Source organism: Hibiscus syriacus, unplaced genomic scaffold (assembly GCF_006381635.1).
Source record: "Hibiscus syriacus cultivar Baekdansim isolate YM2019G1 unplaced genomic scaffold, ASM638163v2 tig00110956_pilon, whole genome shotgun sequence".
Taxonomy (NCBI): domain Eukaryota; kingdom Viridiplantae; phylum Streptophyta; class Magnoliopsida; order Malvales; family Malvaceae; genus Hibiscus; species Hibiscus syriacus.
Genome location: NW_024062932.1, coordinates 731,172 through 749,021, shown reverse-complemented (window position 1 = coordinate 749,021; position 17,850 = coordinate 731,172). Strand labels below are relative to the sequence as shown.

Genomic DNA, 17,850 nt, shown 5'->3' with positions numbered 1-17,850 from the left:
ATGATGATGACGATATTGAACTTCTGGAAACTGATGTGCATGTTGGTGAAACGGACGGCATTCCGTTTATCAACTTCTCGGACCAGGTTTATAATCTTACCCTCAAAAGTTTGAAACTCACGCTAGTGGTTAAACTCCTTGGTCGTCGAATCGAATATAATCCCCACCTCAACCGAATCCAATCGCTCTGGAAGCCTGTCCACCCCATTAATTAAACTGATCGATATAGAGAACGACTACTTACTGGTAAAGTTCGCCGCTCGTAGTGATTTCCTCCATGCCCTTGCCGATGGTCTGTGGGTGATCTTTGGACATTATTTAACGGCGGAACCATGGTCGGATGGTTTTAATCCTTCCCAATCTCACCCGAGTCGTATCATGACGTGGGTGAGATTGCCCGGACTCCCAATAACAAGGTACAAGCGAAGTATGATTTAAGCGATCGGAGAACGTATCGGTCTAGTCGTGAAAATTGATTATAAAATGGATAGTGGCCGAAGAGGCCGTTTTGCTCGCATGGCAATTACAATAAATCTGACGAAGCCTCTGATCTCCAAACTTTAAATCTGTGGTCGAACGCAAATTGTTGAATACGAATCCCTTCCAGTGGTTTGTTTTCATTGTGGTGTTTACGGCCATACCAGTGAACTTTGCCCGAAAAAATCTAATACTGCCACTGCAAGTAATTCCCCGACTGAGGCTGCTCCATCCTCTCCGTCGAATACCTCACCCCAGCAGCAGTTTGGCCCCTGGATGCTTGTTGGAAGGAAACAGCGTAAACTAATCCGTAAAGATTCAAGGAGCCACCCGTCTAAGTCTGGTGCTGTGAGTCGTGCTTCCCGTTTTTCATCTTTCACTGACTCAGAGATCAATGGCCAAGACAACCCTAATGGTCCAACTCCTGCAAAGACTGTTGACACTCGTAACCTTCCTCCGAACCACACCAAAAGATGAAGTATGCTGTCACATCCAACAAAGAAAACTTCAGCCCTAATATTATGAGACAAAAAGCCAAAGCCCCCCGTCCTAAGCCGAAAACAAACTGTTACCATCCTAGGGCAGAAAACCTCGACCACTGCTTCGTCAAATTTCCCGGCAAAACAAGTCTCCCACCCGAATGTAGCCTCAGGAAGCCGTAACCAGCCACCTCGTTTGGATCCAACGACTCACGTGGCAGTTACCATTGATCCGGATGCCATGCCACCGGTTCCCGACGCTCAACCTACCACCTTCCCACTTTCGAACTTGGCTGCTGGCGACAACTCAAGCACTACTGTTTCAGCTCTCCTCCCGAGCCTCCTGATAGGCTGAACAGTTCAATCATTATCACCAATCAAGCTCTCAACCCTCCTGTTACTCATGATAATCAGGTTGCTATGGCAGATACAGTTATTGCGGATGCTTCTATTGCTATGGTTGAATAATTACCTGGCTCGGCTCTCTCTTTCAAACTTTTTATTTATGGATTTTAAAATCTTTGTTTGGAATACTCAGGGCTGTGGCAGCCGCAATTTTATTCGGGTCATTCGACAGTATGTTCGCGATAATAAGCCGGATTTATGTGTGTTTGTTGAAACCAGAATTAGTCGAACTACCACTGATAATATTATTGCTCGCTTGGGTTTCCCGAATTCCTACAAAGTGACAGCGGTGGGTTTTGCTGGCGGCATTTGGCTATGTTGGTATGATAACATGCAGAATAAATTTTTTTTCCTCTCATTTTCAGCTTGTTCATTGTCGTTTTTCTGACAAGCGTACTCCTGAATCCTGATCGAAAATCTTTCCTAGCGACTTTTGTTTATGCAAGCCCAAATTCAACAAAAAAGGAATAATTGTTGGTATTATTTGCGAGCTCTTGCATCCTCTATCTCTGAGCCTTGGATAGTAATGGGGGACTTTAATGCAACTTTTTGCTCGGAAGATCATAATGGTTGTGCTCTTTCCTCCTCTGTCAATTCTGCTTTCAGTGAGATGATTTCTGATTGTTGCCTGCATGATTTGGGATACTTTGGCCCGCGCTTTACTTGGTTCAGAAGTTCCTGTGCTGTTCGTCTTGATCGTTGCTTGGGTAACTCATACTGGTTTGAATCTTTCCCGCTATTGGCTTTAGAGCATCTCAGCCGTATGAAGTCTAATTATCGCCCCATCTTGCTTAGTTTGGCAGATGAGTCTAATCAACGCCTTAACCCTCCTTTTCACTACATTTCTGGTTGGCGATTACATGAGGACTTTCGTTCCATGTTTTGCGTGCTTGGCATGTTGTCTCACTTTGACTTTCTCCCAATAATCAAATTTCAGTATGATAGGCATCACCCTTCGCCAATATTTTTTCTTCATACCTATTCGGAGGTAACCAATTTTGAGCATCATAAGATGTTTGAATCTTTTACGTACATAATTAATTTTTTTAATATAGCTTTTATGTCAGTCTAAGCATACTTCTTAAATTGTTATTTAAATATATTGGCCAAATGATTTTATAAATATTTGATTATATTTAATAAAAATAATTAGCTCGATTCTTGTAAACAACGCCTTAACCCTCCCTTTCGCTACATTGTCAGGTGAAGCTTAATTAGCTAGATTCTTGTAAATTGTAAGATGGACCGATCAACTAAGACTTTCGTTCGTTAATGAGTTAGTAGTTGAAGGACTTAAATCAGATAAACCTATAACTTAGTGGACCAAACACATTTAATTTTTGAATCAACCATCAAATTCAATCGGACCAAAAAATAAAAGAGACTATTCGTATAGTTTACCCTTCTATTATTCATACACATTTTTAAAATTAATTTTGTGTCAATGTTCTTCACCATTGTCTTCTTCGCTTCTTAAGTTCTTTTACTGTTTTCTTCCCTTCAAATCCTTGAACTTTTCATATTCAAAAATATGATTCTGTCTTCATTTTATTTTATGAACTTCCACTTACAAAATATTGACAATACTTTATACATTTTTATTTTGTAATGTACATAATATAGTATAAAATTTAATAATATTTTACATTTTAAAATTGCATCTTTTCGAACTTCGACATCTAATTTTTTTTGTTTAAATTAATATCTGATTTTTTTTAATCATGGCACATAATTTAAAATCCTAATGGCACATAATACGGTATTAAATATGAAAAGTTATAAAAAAAAAATAAAGGAAACATTTAAAGAATTTTCTAATTTTTTACTATTTTTCTTAAAAAAATTCAAATTTAATAGATATAATAATATCATTCTTAAATGCTAAATGAATTTTTAATAAAAAAATAAACTTCTTAATTTCTCCAAAGCAGTACTAAGAATCTACTAAAAATATATAATATAAAGAGACTATTTTAAACGAACTCCACTAAAAAAAACTAATACACGGGCTTATGACATCACTGTCCCAGATAAAACACTACAAAGAAAGTTCTGAATTTCAGAATAAGTTCTTCGACATCAACGATTTCCAGATACCCAAAAATAGAAACTATCAGAACAAAACCTGGGAAGATAAGTTTCCCCCGATAGCTTAGTTATCGCCGGGCATACTCTTTATGATATCAGAGTCACCTGTAAAACATAAAAGATAGTTACAGCGATCAGAACTTTACACAGATGTATAGGTAAATAAAAAAATGTATTCAGCGCTCGTATAAATACCAGGATCAACAATGCTAAGGCAGCACACTCTGAAATATTTTCCGCAAGCGGTGCCCAAGTCTACATTGTCTGCCAAAAAAAGAAACCCAGCATTTACTCAAATTGGGGAATACTCTTTAAATCCAGTGTTGAATTACTAGAAAACTTCAAACAGCAAAGTTATCACTTCATTGTCCATTGGTTCACCAACAGGCAATCTGGCATTACTTATGAAACATAAGATTGATGACTAAGGTAGTTAAGATATTACAGAGATAAAGAACACAAGTAATGGACTAACATCAATCACTTCATTAGGGGCTTTGACATAATGATTCTACCATTTTCACAAATATCTTCAAATACAAGATTATGAGTAAAAACTAAAGAATGGAAGGAAGCAAGGGAAATGAGTTTATGTTATTCAATATTGTGGAAGGTGCATGTCACACACGGATGAAGTTACTGATAATGGTATTAATACCGGATTAACATAGCTGAACTAATCAGCTAATCTTATTGATAATCTATTAATTCCATGTGATACAGGAGTTAATCCAACATACAAGTACTCAAATCATGGCACAAAAATACGTTTTAAAGTATGTAACAAGAGCAAGATAGGTTAAAGAACATACTTCCATTGTAGTGGTGAACTCCAACCTTGCACAACATGGCATAATACTCGATCTCCGACTTCCTAAGAGGAGGGCAGTTGTTGGCAATAATAATCAACTTACCTATAAAACATTACAATTTATATATCAATATCAGTCTTCCAATGCTGAATCGATCAACATTAGATCGGCATCAGAAATGCAACAGTCCTATATAAAACAAAATCTACTAAACATCCTCATGCCCTTATCCTAGTTAAACACTATTTTAATCAAGATGAAATTCATTCAACTTAAATTCATCATCCAAAACAATAAAAATAAAAGAGTACCATAATTTTCATCTAAACTAAGAAACTTAAAACGCCAGAAATAGTCAATCATGAATCAGATAGATCGAAATTTTAGAAATCTTAATTCAATGTGCAGAATTGTCCAATACCTTTGGAGCTTCTAAGAGATTTGAGGACAGTTTTATAACCTAAAGTGTATTTTCCACTCTTCATAACGAGAGCCAACCTGTTGTTAATGCTCTCATGAGTCTTCTTCTGCATTTCATCAAGCACTCCATTATATCCATTAGCTAACACATTTTCAGAAATTTACTAACAAATACGTGTAGGAAATTCAAAAGAAAAGAAACGAGAATGCGATCTTACGGTCTTCTTGGCGGCAACCATTTTCGTTGAAGGGAGAGGTTCGGTGTGATGGGGGCGAGGAGAAACTGCGGCAGCTACAAATGGTTCCACAAGGGAAGAAACCCTAAAATCTAAACAAATATATCCATGCCTTAGTTAAGGTTTTAAGGTTTGGGCCAACCCCAAAGTACCTTTTATGGCCTAAAATCAATTTCAACTAAAAACTAAAGAGAGAAAATTTATACATACTTTTTCCTTCTTGAATTTTTTTCTCTTTCATTAACAGATACTCTATATTTTGATTAGATTGTCTTCATAGATTCATGCAAAATTTAATGTTAATGTATAAAATTTAAAAATTTTAGAAAGGAAGGAATATATAAAATTTTAAGAATGAAAATTATTTATTAATAAAAATATAAAAAAATATTTAAAATATATGATATTTCAATTTTTTAAGATCGACTTTTCATACTGTTTCTCTCTATTCATTCTTAATTGCCTCCAAAGTAATTTTTTCCTCCTGATTTTAAGGTTTTGTCTTAACTAAGGCAGACTGACTCATATCGGACACTGGCTTTGATTGGTGAATCTCTTAATAGAAATTTTTTATATGCACAAGGTCTCAAACTCGAGATCTTATTTAAGCGTTATCAAATTACTTACCACTCAAACCAACCCCTGTTGATTACTCCAAAACAATCTTTGAAATACAGAATTTAAGATTTTGAACTTTGCTAAGATGTTGCGGAAAACTCAATTAGAAAAAGCACTCAAGTATCACATGGACTGTCTTACACCGATAAATTCCCTACCATTTGCCGAAAGACCTACCATCTTGCAATGCAATCCCCTTATGATTTGAAGAAGTAATCGATATTTAGGTACATATCCCAAACTATTGAACCAGAGGAGATATGCCAAAAATGAAATTAGGACAACCCATTTTTGATCAATAACAATAATACATTGCATCAGAATGCATTAAGAAAATGGGAGAGTTTTTCTTCAAGTGATTACAGCCAATCAGTCAAGGGCTTGTGTTGGGAAATAAATGAGTAATTTCTCTATAACCAGATTAGTGAGAATGTGAAATAAAAGCGAAAAAATAATACCCGAAATTTGATAACGGAGTTCATCCAATTATGCTTACGTCTCCGGACTGTTGCAGATCTTTTACTAAAGAGAGAAAATTTACAGGTGTTTACAAAAGACTCACAACTCACAAGAGAACTCTCTAAACTCTTTAGTATTGGGAGAAAGAAATGATTTGGGATAATTTTGAAGCTAAATGGGATATGGTATTTATAGTTGAAGCTTAAGGACAAATCTTGTAAATACCCTAAAGTGTAGGGACAAAATTTCAATTATCCCTTGCAAAAAAAATCAATAAAATCAGGCACCGAATTCGGTGCCCCCTTTGTTGAAAAACCATTGTGCGGTGCCCTCATTTTATTCAGACGCACTTATTGACTTTACAATCTTCCACTTGAAGACTGATTTTAATATGTCTTTACACCTCGATCAATGCAACACACATTTCTGGTCATGTTACTCTAGCATGCCAACTGAAGCTGAACACAACTTCAGTTTGTCTGTAGTCACCGTATTTGTTAACATATCTGTCGGATTTTGAGCTCCACTAATCTTTTCAAGTTTTAAAATCCCATCTTCCAGAAGAGACCGGATAAAATGATATCGCAATTGTATGTGTTTCGTCCTGGAATGAAAAGACGGATTCTTCGCTAGATGGATAGCACTTTGACTATCGCAATACAAGACATTATTTTCTTGTTTCTTGCCTAACTCTTCCAAGAAACTTTGGAGCCAAACCATTTTCTTGTTGGCTTCCGTAACAACGGTATATTCTACTTCAGTTGTGGAGAGAGCAACTATCTTCTGTAGTTGAGAAACTCAACTCACTGCAGTACCTCCTAGAGTATAGACATACCCTGTAGTGCTCATTTTGATGTTAACATTTCCGGCTAAGTCAGCATCTACATAGCCTGTCAATATCGTATCTCTACCTTTGAAACAAAGTACTTTGTTTACGGTACCCCGTAGATATATAAGGATCCATTTTACTGCTTCCCAATGTACCTTGCCCTGATTATTCATATATATGCTAACAGCTATCACTGCATGAGCAATATCTGGTCTAGTACAAACCATAGCATACATCATACTTCCAATTGTTGAGGCATACAACACATTTACCATGTATGCACGTTCTTTCCCCATCTTTGGTGACTGTTCTTTGGAGAGTCTAAAATGAACACCTAAAGGTGTACTTACTGGTTTAGCATCTTGCATGTTGAACCTGGAGAGTACTTTGTTAATGTACTCAGCCTGTGATAACATCAAAGTCCCCGACTTTGTGTCTCTCTTAATCCTCATCCCAAGAATCTGTTTTGCAGCGCCCAGATCTTTCATTGCAAACTGCTTCGACAATTTTTGCTTCAAGTTTATAATCTATTGCATGTTTGAGCCTACAACGAGCATGTCATCAACGTACAACAATAAAATAATTAAGTTGCTGTCGAACTTATTGATGTAGCAACAATGATCTGCTTGACATCTGGTAAAACCACTGCTACCCATGAAGCTATCAAACTTCTTGTACAACTGTCTAGGAGCTTGTTTTAAACCATACAAGCTATTGTTCAACCTGCATACCAGGTTTTTCTTGCCTACCTCTATGAAGTATTCTGGCTACCTTATATAGATTTCTTCCTCCAAATTACCATGAAGGAAAGTTGTCTTCAAATCTATCTGCTCAAGATGTAGATTATCTGCAGCTACAATTTTCAACACTAGTCTGATTGTAGACAGCTTCACGACTGGAGAGAAAATTTCATTATAGTCAATACCTTCTTTTTGCTGAAAACCTTTGACAACCAATCTTGCTTTGTAGCATTTGCCCCATCGTGCTCTTATTTAATCTTGTAAATCCTTATTATGGGGCGCTTTCTTGTCTGGTGGTAATTCAGCTAATTTACACGTCTGATTTGACATAAGCGAGTCCATCTCATCTTTCATGGAAGACTCTCACTTGACTGAATCTTCCACCTGCATTGTTTCATCATAGCACTCTGGTTCACCATTGTCAGTCAGCAACAAGTAGTGCAAAGAAGGCGAATAATGCTGGGTTGGTTTAGGAATTTTGGAGGAGCGTCTCAGTTCTGGTGTGTCTGGTTCTTCTTGAACTGCTTCAGGACTGATCTGAACATCATTTCCAGAAATCTCCTCAAACTCAGTAAATTCCTTTGTTTCAGCTTCGGTATTTGAGCTACTTGATTCTATAGTTGAACTGTCTTTGTACATCACATTCTCATTGAAAATGACATCTCTGCTTCTGATGATCTTCCGATTTTCATAGTCCTAAAACCGATAACCGAACTCATCACCACCATAACCAACAAAGACACATTTGTTTTATTTGGCATCAAGTTTACTTCTTTCAGCAAAATTTATGTGTACATAAGAAATACAACCAAAAACTCTTAAGTGTGAAATGTTTATTTCTTTCTTGCTCCAAAATTCGTTTGGTATTCCACCATCCAAGGGAACTGAGGGCCCACGATTGATCAGCTAAACTGCAGTGTTGATAGCTTCAGCCCACAACAATTTGGGCAAGCCGACATGTATCCTCATGCTTTTGGCACGTTCATTCAGAGTTCTGTTCATACGCTCTGCTACGCCATTCTGTTGCGGTGTCATGGGAACTGTTGTCTCCATCTTGATCCCATTGCTTGCGCAGAAATCTATGAATCTACTATTTATATACTCTCCTCCATTATCAGACCTCAACCGCTTGACTTTCAAACCAGTCTCATTTTCCACCATGGCCTTCCATTTTCTGAAGGTATCAAAGACTTCTGATTTCTTCTTCAGAAAATAGACCCACACTTTCCTTGTAGAATCATCGATGAAGGTGACATAATATAGTGAGATTGCAAGAGATGGAACTGGAGATGGTCCCCATAAATCAGTATAAACCAACTCTAACTTTTCTGCCTTGGTTGTCTTGCCAATCTTTTCAAAATTGACTTTCTTTTGTTTACCAAAGATGCAATCTTTACATAGTCCGACATTTATATTCTTTAGATCCGACAGCTTCCCTTTTGACAAAAGTGTCTTCATTCCTTTCTCGCTCATATGGCCAAAGCTTTGGTGCCAAATGTTTGATTTTCTATCAGCATCTGCTACTGCAATGACATTCTCTAAATTTGAGGTTACATAGAGAGTACTAGTCTTCTTACCACGAGCAATGACGAGTTCTTCTTTGGTAATCTTCCATTCACAGCCTGAAAAGGTTGTACTATATCCTTCTCCATCAAGCTGTCCTACAGAAATCAAATTTCTTTTGAGGCCAGGAATATGTCTCACTCCTTTCAGTTTCCAGGTGGTCTGGTTGGGCAACTTTAATCGGATGTCTCCTTTTTCCGACGATCTTCAAGGTTTCATTATCAGCTAGATGAACATTCCCAAAATCACCAATGACATAGTTCTCCATGATTTCTTGGCATGGAGTAGAGTGGAAAGATGCCCTTGAATCCAAGATCCACGATTCAATCGGACTGTTGGCGCTTAGAATCATGACATCACCTGTTTCTTCTGTTACGTTGGCAGATGCATCGATATCTTTCTTCGGTGCTCAGTAATCTCTTTTAAAGTGACCCTTCTTGCCGCAATTATAACAGGTAAAATCTTTCTTTCTCATTCTTGATTTTCCCATTCTGGATTTCGATCTGCCACGATTTGAATTTCTTTCTGAAGTTCTCCCTCTAGACTCCGTGTGCAAGGCTGAGGAGCTTGATGCTTCACTCAATTCTCTCCGTCGAATTTCTTCACTCAATACCAGATCCCGAACATTGTCAAATTTCAATTTATTGTTTTCTGACGAAATGCTGACTGCTGTAACAATAACATTCCAACTGTCTAGTAGAGATGATAAGAGAATTAAAGCTCGAACTTCATCTTCGAATTCAATTTCCATGAAACTCAACTGGGTTGTGATTGTGTTGAGTTCATTTAGGTGTTGAGACACTGATGCCCCTTCCGCCATCCGCAAATTGAATAATCGCCTCATCAAGTGAACTTTGTTTGAGGCCGATAGCTTCTCATATATACTGGAGAGAGCCACCATAAGACCCGCCGTGGTCTTTTCCTTTGTTATGTTGAAAGCAACATTGCGGGATAACGTCAGTCGGATAACTCTGAGGGCTTGTCTGTTGAGAAGAGCCCAGTCTTCATTCTTCAGGCTCTCTGGTTGCTTTCCTGAGAGAGGTTGATATAGATTTTTCTGGTACAAAAAATCTTCAATCTGCATCTTCCAAAAGCCAAAGTCTGCACCATCGAACTTTTCAATTTTCACATTCCCTTCGTCTGCAGCCATCGCTCCCACTCGAATCTGGCTTCTTTTGGATCGTTTCTGACAATTCTTGCGAACCACCTTGTATTAGAACACTCTGTCGATAAATTCATATCGTCGACAAAATTTTTACTATTCACAAAATTTACTATTCACATGAATAGTAGCCTCACAGAAAAACCGAAAAATTTAACTACCAAAAGCTCTGATGCCAGTTGTTGAGAATGCGAAATAAAAGCGAAAAAATAATACCCGAAATTTGATAACGGAGTTCAACCAATTATGCTTACAGGTGTTTACAAAACACTCACAACTCTTAAGAGAACTCTCTAAACTCTTTAGTATTGAGAGAAATAAATGATTTGAGATGATTTTAAAACTAAATGGGATAGGATATTTATAGTTGAAGCTTAAGGACTAATCTTATAAATACCCTAAAATGTATGAACTAAATTTCAATTATCCCTTGCCAAAAAAATCAACAAAATCAGGGACCGAATTCGATGTCCCTTTGTTGAAAAAACCATTGTCCCAAAAACTATTGTGTGGTGCTCCTTTTATTCAGTCGCACTTATTGACTTTACAGCTTGTTGATGGCTTTTCCTAATGACTCATGAAGATCCCGAGTTGTAGAGCAAAATATACTATCGATATGCAAAACGCCTACAAATCAACTTTCTTTCAAATTAGGAAAATGTCTATGGACTTGTCATTCAAAGAAATTGTAGTATCTTTGAGATTTTTTTATTTGATACATAAGGACAAATTGATGAACAATTTGAACAGAAGATATCATCTTTCTCCTTTTGAAAGATGTAACATCACTAAGAATAAAAGGGTATTTGGCTCCACATATATCTTTCTAATCTCTTAAACTCACCCTTCCAATATCCCATGATTTCACGATATTGATAGCAGTGACAGATGTATACTTTTGTCCTTCTTAAAATTCAAATTTTCTTTGATTAATTATTTATTTCATTGTGTTCGTCCTAAAATTTTATTTATATCAAACGCTGTTGATCAGGTGGGCTATTCCTAGTCGTTGTAGCGATGTTAGAGGCCTATCAGTCAGCTTCTGCCATGCGGAAAACAAGAAACGATCAAACAGGGTGGATGAGGACCGTAACGGTCCACCACTATAATTGAAGTTGTAAGGACTTTGAAATTGGGACCAAAGTCACTCACGATCCATTGGCAGAGCTTGGATAAACTGTTTTTGGTGGATTGGACTGCCACTGGGGTTTCAATAAATACACCACTTGACCGTCCGAAGTTTTATCAGAGTTTTGACATCTTCTACTTGTGTGTAAAGTACTGTAAACTGCATAGCTTCCACGCTCTCGCTATTGATCCATCTGAAGTCTGAACCGATGTCTCCTGTTATCATCACTGCTCAGTTTAGAAGAGAATATATCTCAACTTGATTCGAATTTCATACTTGTTAAATGCATAGCTTCCATGGTCTGGCTAATCCATCTGAATCAATGTCTCCTTCGGTTTTTATAGCTGCTCGGTTCAAAAACCTACATCAGAAGAGAACACATTTCAACTCGATTCGAATTCCATCTTGTTAAATGATTACAACTTAAAAGACCCAAGGTTGGAATCACAACGTGTGATGTGAAGAGCATAAAGTGGACCATCATGAAGAATCCTCCTTACCTATATTGATGTTACACTTGAAAGTTACAAAACGATGAAATTTTGATGGCAATATTTACTAAATCATCATAAAGAACCTTTCTACACTACGCAAAGCATAGTTTTTATCGGATGCAATCATTGCGAATGAATAATGTAAATTTGCAAGTAAGAAAGTTTTTACCTGAAACACTATTTTGGTGTTGTAGGCAAGGCCTTGTTCGTTCCACACTGCTCATGGTAATAATCTTCATTTCTCGATGGTAGCACCACATTCCTTTTCCTCAAAGCAGCAACCAAAACACGAAGCAGAGCCGTAAACGGACTCCCTCGAGGCTCATTGCGTCTATAGAATCGAAGTCCGGTCAAGATCAGGAGTTCGAATCCTGACGTTTGCGAATGAAATAAGTTGGGTTGGGAGGATCGCCCTCGCCTCTGCAGTACTCGATCTGGATTAGTCGGTCAATAGATTGGATACCAGTGGTTAATTAATAAAAAATTGAGATTATGAAGTTTTATTAGATAAATAACTTTGTTTTGTCTCATGCTTGCCTAAGTTTCTGCCTTTATTTTCTTTATTTGGTAATTCACTTCCATATTTTCATTTATTTAAAGAAAAAAAATCAATTTATTACCAATCACTTGATTCAATGAACATGTGATCAACTTCAGAAATATAAGTTTATCACCAATTAATAATGAAAAAAAAATCTTGATCCTGTACATTAAAAAACATGTGGAATAAAAAAAAATATCGATACTGTTTAATTTATAAATGATTAGTTGTGTAATATCTTATTTGCTATATGTAAAAACTACATTAGTATTATTTAGTCGCTCTCTTTCTTCTTACTCTCTCTCTCTCTCTTTCTCTCTCTCTTTTTTTCTCTCTTTACAAGTTGTGTCATTTTTTATATATCAAATTAATTTTTTATTCTTTGATTTTATTTAGTCGACGACAGTAATAATTTTTATGTTGGTTGTTGATCTTCTGTTGTCTTTTCTCTTTGTTTTTTTTTAGTTTTTATTAAAAATAATTATGTCTTTTTGACACGTTTATTTATGTTTTTGTGGCACTTTTATCTCTGTCTTTTGGTAGTTTTTGGTCATTTGGTTGTTACTTTTGTTTATCTTTTTTCTCAATGTTGGATTTGACATCGTCACGACTGATTTGTGATTTGTTAGTGGTCTTTCAGTAGCTTCATCATTTTTGTGGTTCTTTTGTCGATGTAGTCAGATTTGTTCGAACATTTCGGTTAGGTTTTTTAATCTTTTCTTTCTTTGGCTCTTGTGTCATCCATGTAGCTAGTTTTTTGTGTTAATTGTTATAGGAAAATGCCTTAATTGTAATTTAATTTACGATTATGTATATAAATATTCATTATAATTTTAAATATTTTTTATTTTTAATAAAACAATTTTCTTTCTATATAAAAAAATATGTAGCTATATTTATTAATGTATTTAAAATATTTCACAATTATTATGGTTCATACGCATACACATGAAACTCAATTATATATATATATATATATATATATCACTACAACAAAACTGTACATTTACGGTATTTTTTTTACATATAGCGGCGTTTTTAATCGCCGTAGAAAACACCCGCGACGCTATGACAAACGCCGCAAAAAGCACCGTTAAAGTTCACGGCGTTTGGTAACAAAAAAAGCCACAATAGGTAACGATATATAGCGGCGTTTGTCCAACAAACGCCATAATAAGTGTTGATATATAGCGGCGTTTAACGCCGCAATAGGTGTTGATATTTAGAGGCGTTTTTCCCACAAACACCGCAATAGGTCTTGAGATTTAGCGGCGTTTGTCCAACAAACGCCGCAATAGGTGTAAATATTTAGCGGCGTTTTTGACACAAACGTCGCAATATGTCTTGAGATTTAGCGATGTTTTTCCCACAAACGCCGCAAAAGATCTGGTATAGCGACGTTTTTTTAGAACAAACGCCGCAAAATGTCATATCTATAACGGCGTTTTAAGATACAAACGCCACTAATTACCTCTCTCTAGCTAAGAGAAATTGATTTTGCAAATTAAAACTAATTTGTCAAATGTTGTTTTCTACTCTTTTAATACCCAAATTTAATCTGTAGCATTTTCCAATAAACTTGACATCCATAAACAACAAACTTAAAATCCATAACAAGAAAATTGAAATCCATAATAATAAATCAAAGTTTACATTAACGTAAAATATAATGTAGTTCAACATTATTAACTATAATAAACAATAATAACATCTAAGATATTTTGCTTCTAATCTTACACATTCTTCACTACTCTTCGTCACAATGAGACGCTTAAATTCAAAGAGATAAATCTAGTTTATATGGGAAAACAATGATGCAGAGCTAGTATTGTCCTGTCATTTCTTGCATATATATGTTGCTTCATGAGGTCTTACTCCAATTGGCATGCCACTTGAAAAGGCCCCATCTATGGCAATGCAAACCCGATCTCTAGTTTCATATCCAAATAAATCATCAATGCCAATGAAAATCCATTATATCTTACGTTAAAAAAGTTAACAACACATTTCTTTAACAACTAAAATTATAGATTCCTTAGCGGTACTCATACCAAGTTCAAATAAGAAATTTGCAACTCACATTTTCAACAGTACAAAGATCAAACAAAGATTCAAATAGAGCCTACAGCTGCAACATTCTACTACTGATCTGCAACATGGAAATAAATCAATCAGTACAGAAACCATTAACTCTAACTGCCAATATGTTGCCTTAATGGTTGTATAAGATAATGCCTTTTCCTGATCCAGAACAAGATTGGGAAAGTAAAATAGAATGTCTAATACTAATACAATGGGAGTAATTGTAAAACCTAATGTGAGTTGGTCAAATGTAATTGTAACACCCCCAACCCGTATCCGACCTGGATACGAGTCCGAAGTGTCACATTGACTTTTCAAACATTTATTCTTATAAAATAATGAGTAATTTAAAAACTTTGATAACATTTAAATTATTTCAAAACGTTTACAACAAATATCAGAGTTCATACTATTTATATCTTTAGACTACATGCCAACTACACTCTATAAACAGTACATACATTTTCTGATTTGACATTTGGTAAGGAAAATTGACCTGTCTTGCTCCGCATCACTCTTTACTCTTCTCGAAACCTACGTGTGAAACAATCACACGCTAAGTCGAAGACTTAGTGAGGCATAACAACTTATAATGCACTTTATAACATATATCGATACATGCATGTTCTGTTCTATCATGTTATAGCAATTCCATGCATTTTTCATATCGTACAAAATCATATCAGATTAATTACAGTAAATACATACATACACATAATTCATCATTAACAGTTTATCATATAATCACATACTTTTTCAATCAAACACTATACACACACAACATCATATCATTTCTATAGCATTTATCATACCACTAATTTATATTTGTTCATATCTCTGGATTAGCCCATGTACGTATGTGAGAACTATCGATATGTGAGTCTATAGAGGTTGTGCACTAATGCTGTCACCACAGCTCGTATAATTGCACCGAAGTGCCGCGTAGAATTGCACCGTAGTGCCATATAATAATGTCCATAAGGACCACATAGAATTCCTTAAGAATCATATACATATGCTAGGGATCAAGTATGTGTCTTTCAAGACTTCACACATGTTCCACAGAATATATATATATCCCGAAGAACCGCGTAGAATTGCACCATAGTGCCATATAATGATGTCCATAAGGACCACATAGAATTCCTTAAGAATCATATACATATGCTAGGGATCATATATGTGTCTCACCAGACTTCACACATGTTCCAAAGAATATATATATCCCGAAGGACCGCGTAGACCCTCGACTCTTGGCATGCCAACTATACCCCTAGCTCTCATGACACATAACATGGGCGTTATCATTTATTTCATTTCAAATATTCACATAAACTTGTAATTCACTTTCACATATCACGTATCACATAGCTTCTTTTCATATTATCACATAATCACGTAGTTCACTTACACGTAGATCATTTCCATATAATTCACATGTCACATATGTCATGTTTTCATATAATTTCTATCATTTCTCACCCAATCACCTTTATTCATGTAAACATACTTATCATATCTTGTTTACATAAGATCATATACTTCATATAATATATCGAAACACCTAGAACACGTTCACGTAGCTTATAGTCATAGGTCTTATCTCATAACATATACTTGTTTTCACATATATATATTTCATATCATTTCTTATACCATCACATAATTCATTTAACATACATAACATATTATGTAACATTATAATAGAAATACCTATAAGTCATATCACTTAGGGCACACATATATACTTATAGTCACCTTGCTTATATCTTAATCTTATGCCTTCTCTTAGACATATATATATTCACATGTTCAGGTAATCCACCATTTCATCACATAATTATGTATTCATATAACTCATTTCATTTCATTTTATATCTATCTATCTATATATATATATTCTCAAGATTTATCCTAATATAAATCATATAACACTCTTATAATTCATATTCATATTCATCTAGGGCAGACTTATAAACATATCTCACTTCTATTATTTCTTTATATATATATATATAATCTAATCTGTTTACTTAATTCAATTTCATATAACTCCTATAATCTTCTCATATAACTTCATAAATTTCTATCATACAACCCATGTGTTATAGTTTTATTTAAACATATGAATCTTTCCCATCTAGCTTATCTTATATGTTCATCTTATCATTTATGTTCAAATCTCCTAGTTAGTGTACTATTCTCACTTCATCCTATAGATCAATATTATCTAGTTTATTTCACTTATCATTTAATAATATAATTATATTTTACTATGATCACATAGTTTATATCTCATATAATTCATAACATTTCTTATGTAATTACTTATATTTTATCATCTAACACATAAAAGAACAGATCAATCCATATAATCAATCATACATACATGCATATTCCACTCATGCCTTTAATCATGAATTCATGTGTAACACTTTAGGAAATAGACTCATCGCAAGTCTTATTCCCATCGCACATCGTATACTATTGAATATGCACTCACCTGGCCTCACTAGTCAATTCCAATCTCTTATCTTTCCCCTTGATCGATCTTACTTGCCAAACGTTCCGAAATTGCTTTATGCGTAGAATCTACATAAATGTACATTTTGAGGCAATCATTAGATACCTACACCTTGTAATTGGATACTAGCAACTTAAACGAACTTATTAAACCCATATTCACAATTTCCTTTAGGGGGAATCGGTTCCCTACTATGGGGGTATCGATTCCCTAATGACATTCTGGAAATGTTGTTCGTTTGAAGGGGTATCGGTTCCCCTTGAATGGGTACCGATTCCCCTTGCCCAAAAATCATATTTTCAACCCGAAAATTACTTCATTTCCACTCAAACACTTCATATATTATCCCCTTTTTCATTCTTAACTCTAATATACATACTTAAACCAATCTATATTCATTTATTTCATCTTAAACCTCAAAATCCTATCTTCCATATGAGATTCAAAAATCATACCAAATTTTCAATGTGTTATAATTCCAATTCTAACACTTCATACTTCTTAATTGGATTGATGACAAGTCAAATTCATCCATAAAACTTCAACAACCATACCATATCAAAATTTCATCTTAAAACTCATATTGTAAATTCCTTCATAATTCCTTTATCTTATTGTTTAAATCCCATATAAGTTTTCCTTAAGCTTATTTAATACCCAAAGAATCAAAACTAAGCTTAAAACTTAAGAATTAACCAACTGAAATTAAACTTACCTTTGCCTTGCTCTCCCACGTAAGAAGAAGAAGAAAGGAGCAGAGAACTCTGGATGCTTCTCAAATTTCCCACGTTT

At 35.2% G+C, this 17,850-nt stretch overlaps 1 protein-coding gene across 1 annotated transcript; it reads right to left on the bottom strand.

Annotated features, from left to right (window-relative positions):
* Positions 1-3,327: 3,327 nt before the first annotated feature.
* LOC120148257 (60S ribosomal protein L30) lies at positions 3,328-5,049 on the bottom strand. Its single transcript, XM_039161425.1, has 5 exons — positions 4,900-5,049; positions 4,683-4,788; positions 4,262-4,363; positions 3,645-3,713; positions 3,328-3,554 (listed from the first exon to the last, which is right to left on the bottom strand). Exons 1-5 carry the CDS (start codon positions 4,918-4,920, stop codon positions 3,514-3,516), a joined length of 339 nt encoding a protein of 112 aa, XP_039017356.1. The 5' UTR covers positions 4,921-5,049; the 3' UTR covers positions 3,328-3,513.
* Between the last annotated feature and the right edge of the window lie 12,801 nt (positions 5,050-17,850).

Excerpts from the sequence above, each read along its gene's own strand:
- LOC120148257 (XM_039161425.1), bottom strand. The coding sequence starts at position 4,920 with ATGGTTGCCGCCAAGAAGACC. Across the intron at positions 3,714-4,261 it reads AGTTCACCACTACAATGGAA|ACAATGTAGACTTGGGCACC; the intron begins GTATGTTCTTTA and ends TTTTTTTGGCAG. Across the intron at positions 3,555-3,644 it reads CCTTAGCATTGTTGATCCTG|GTGACTCTGATATCATAAAG; the intron begins GTATTTATACGA and ends TATGTTTTACAG.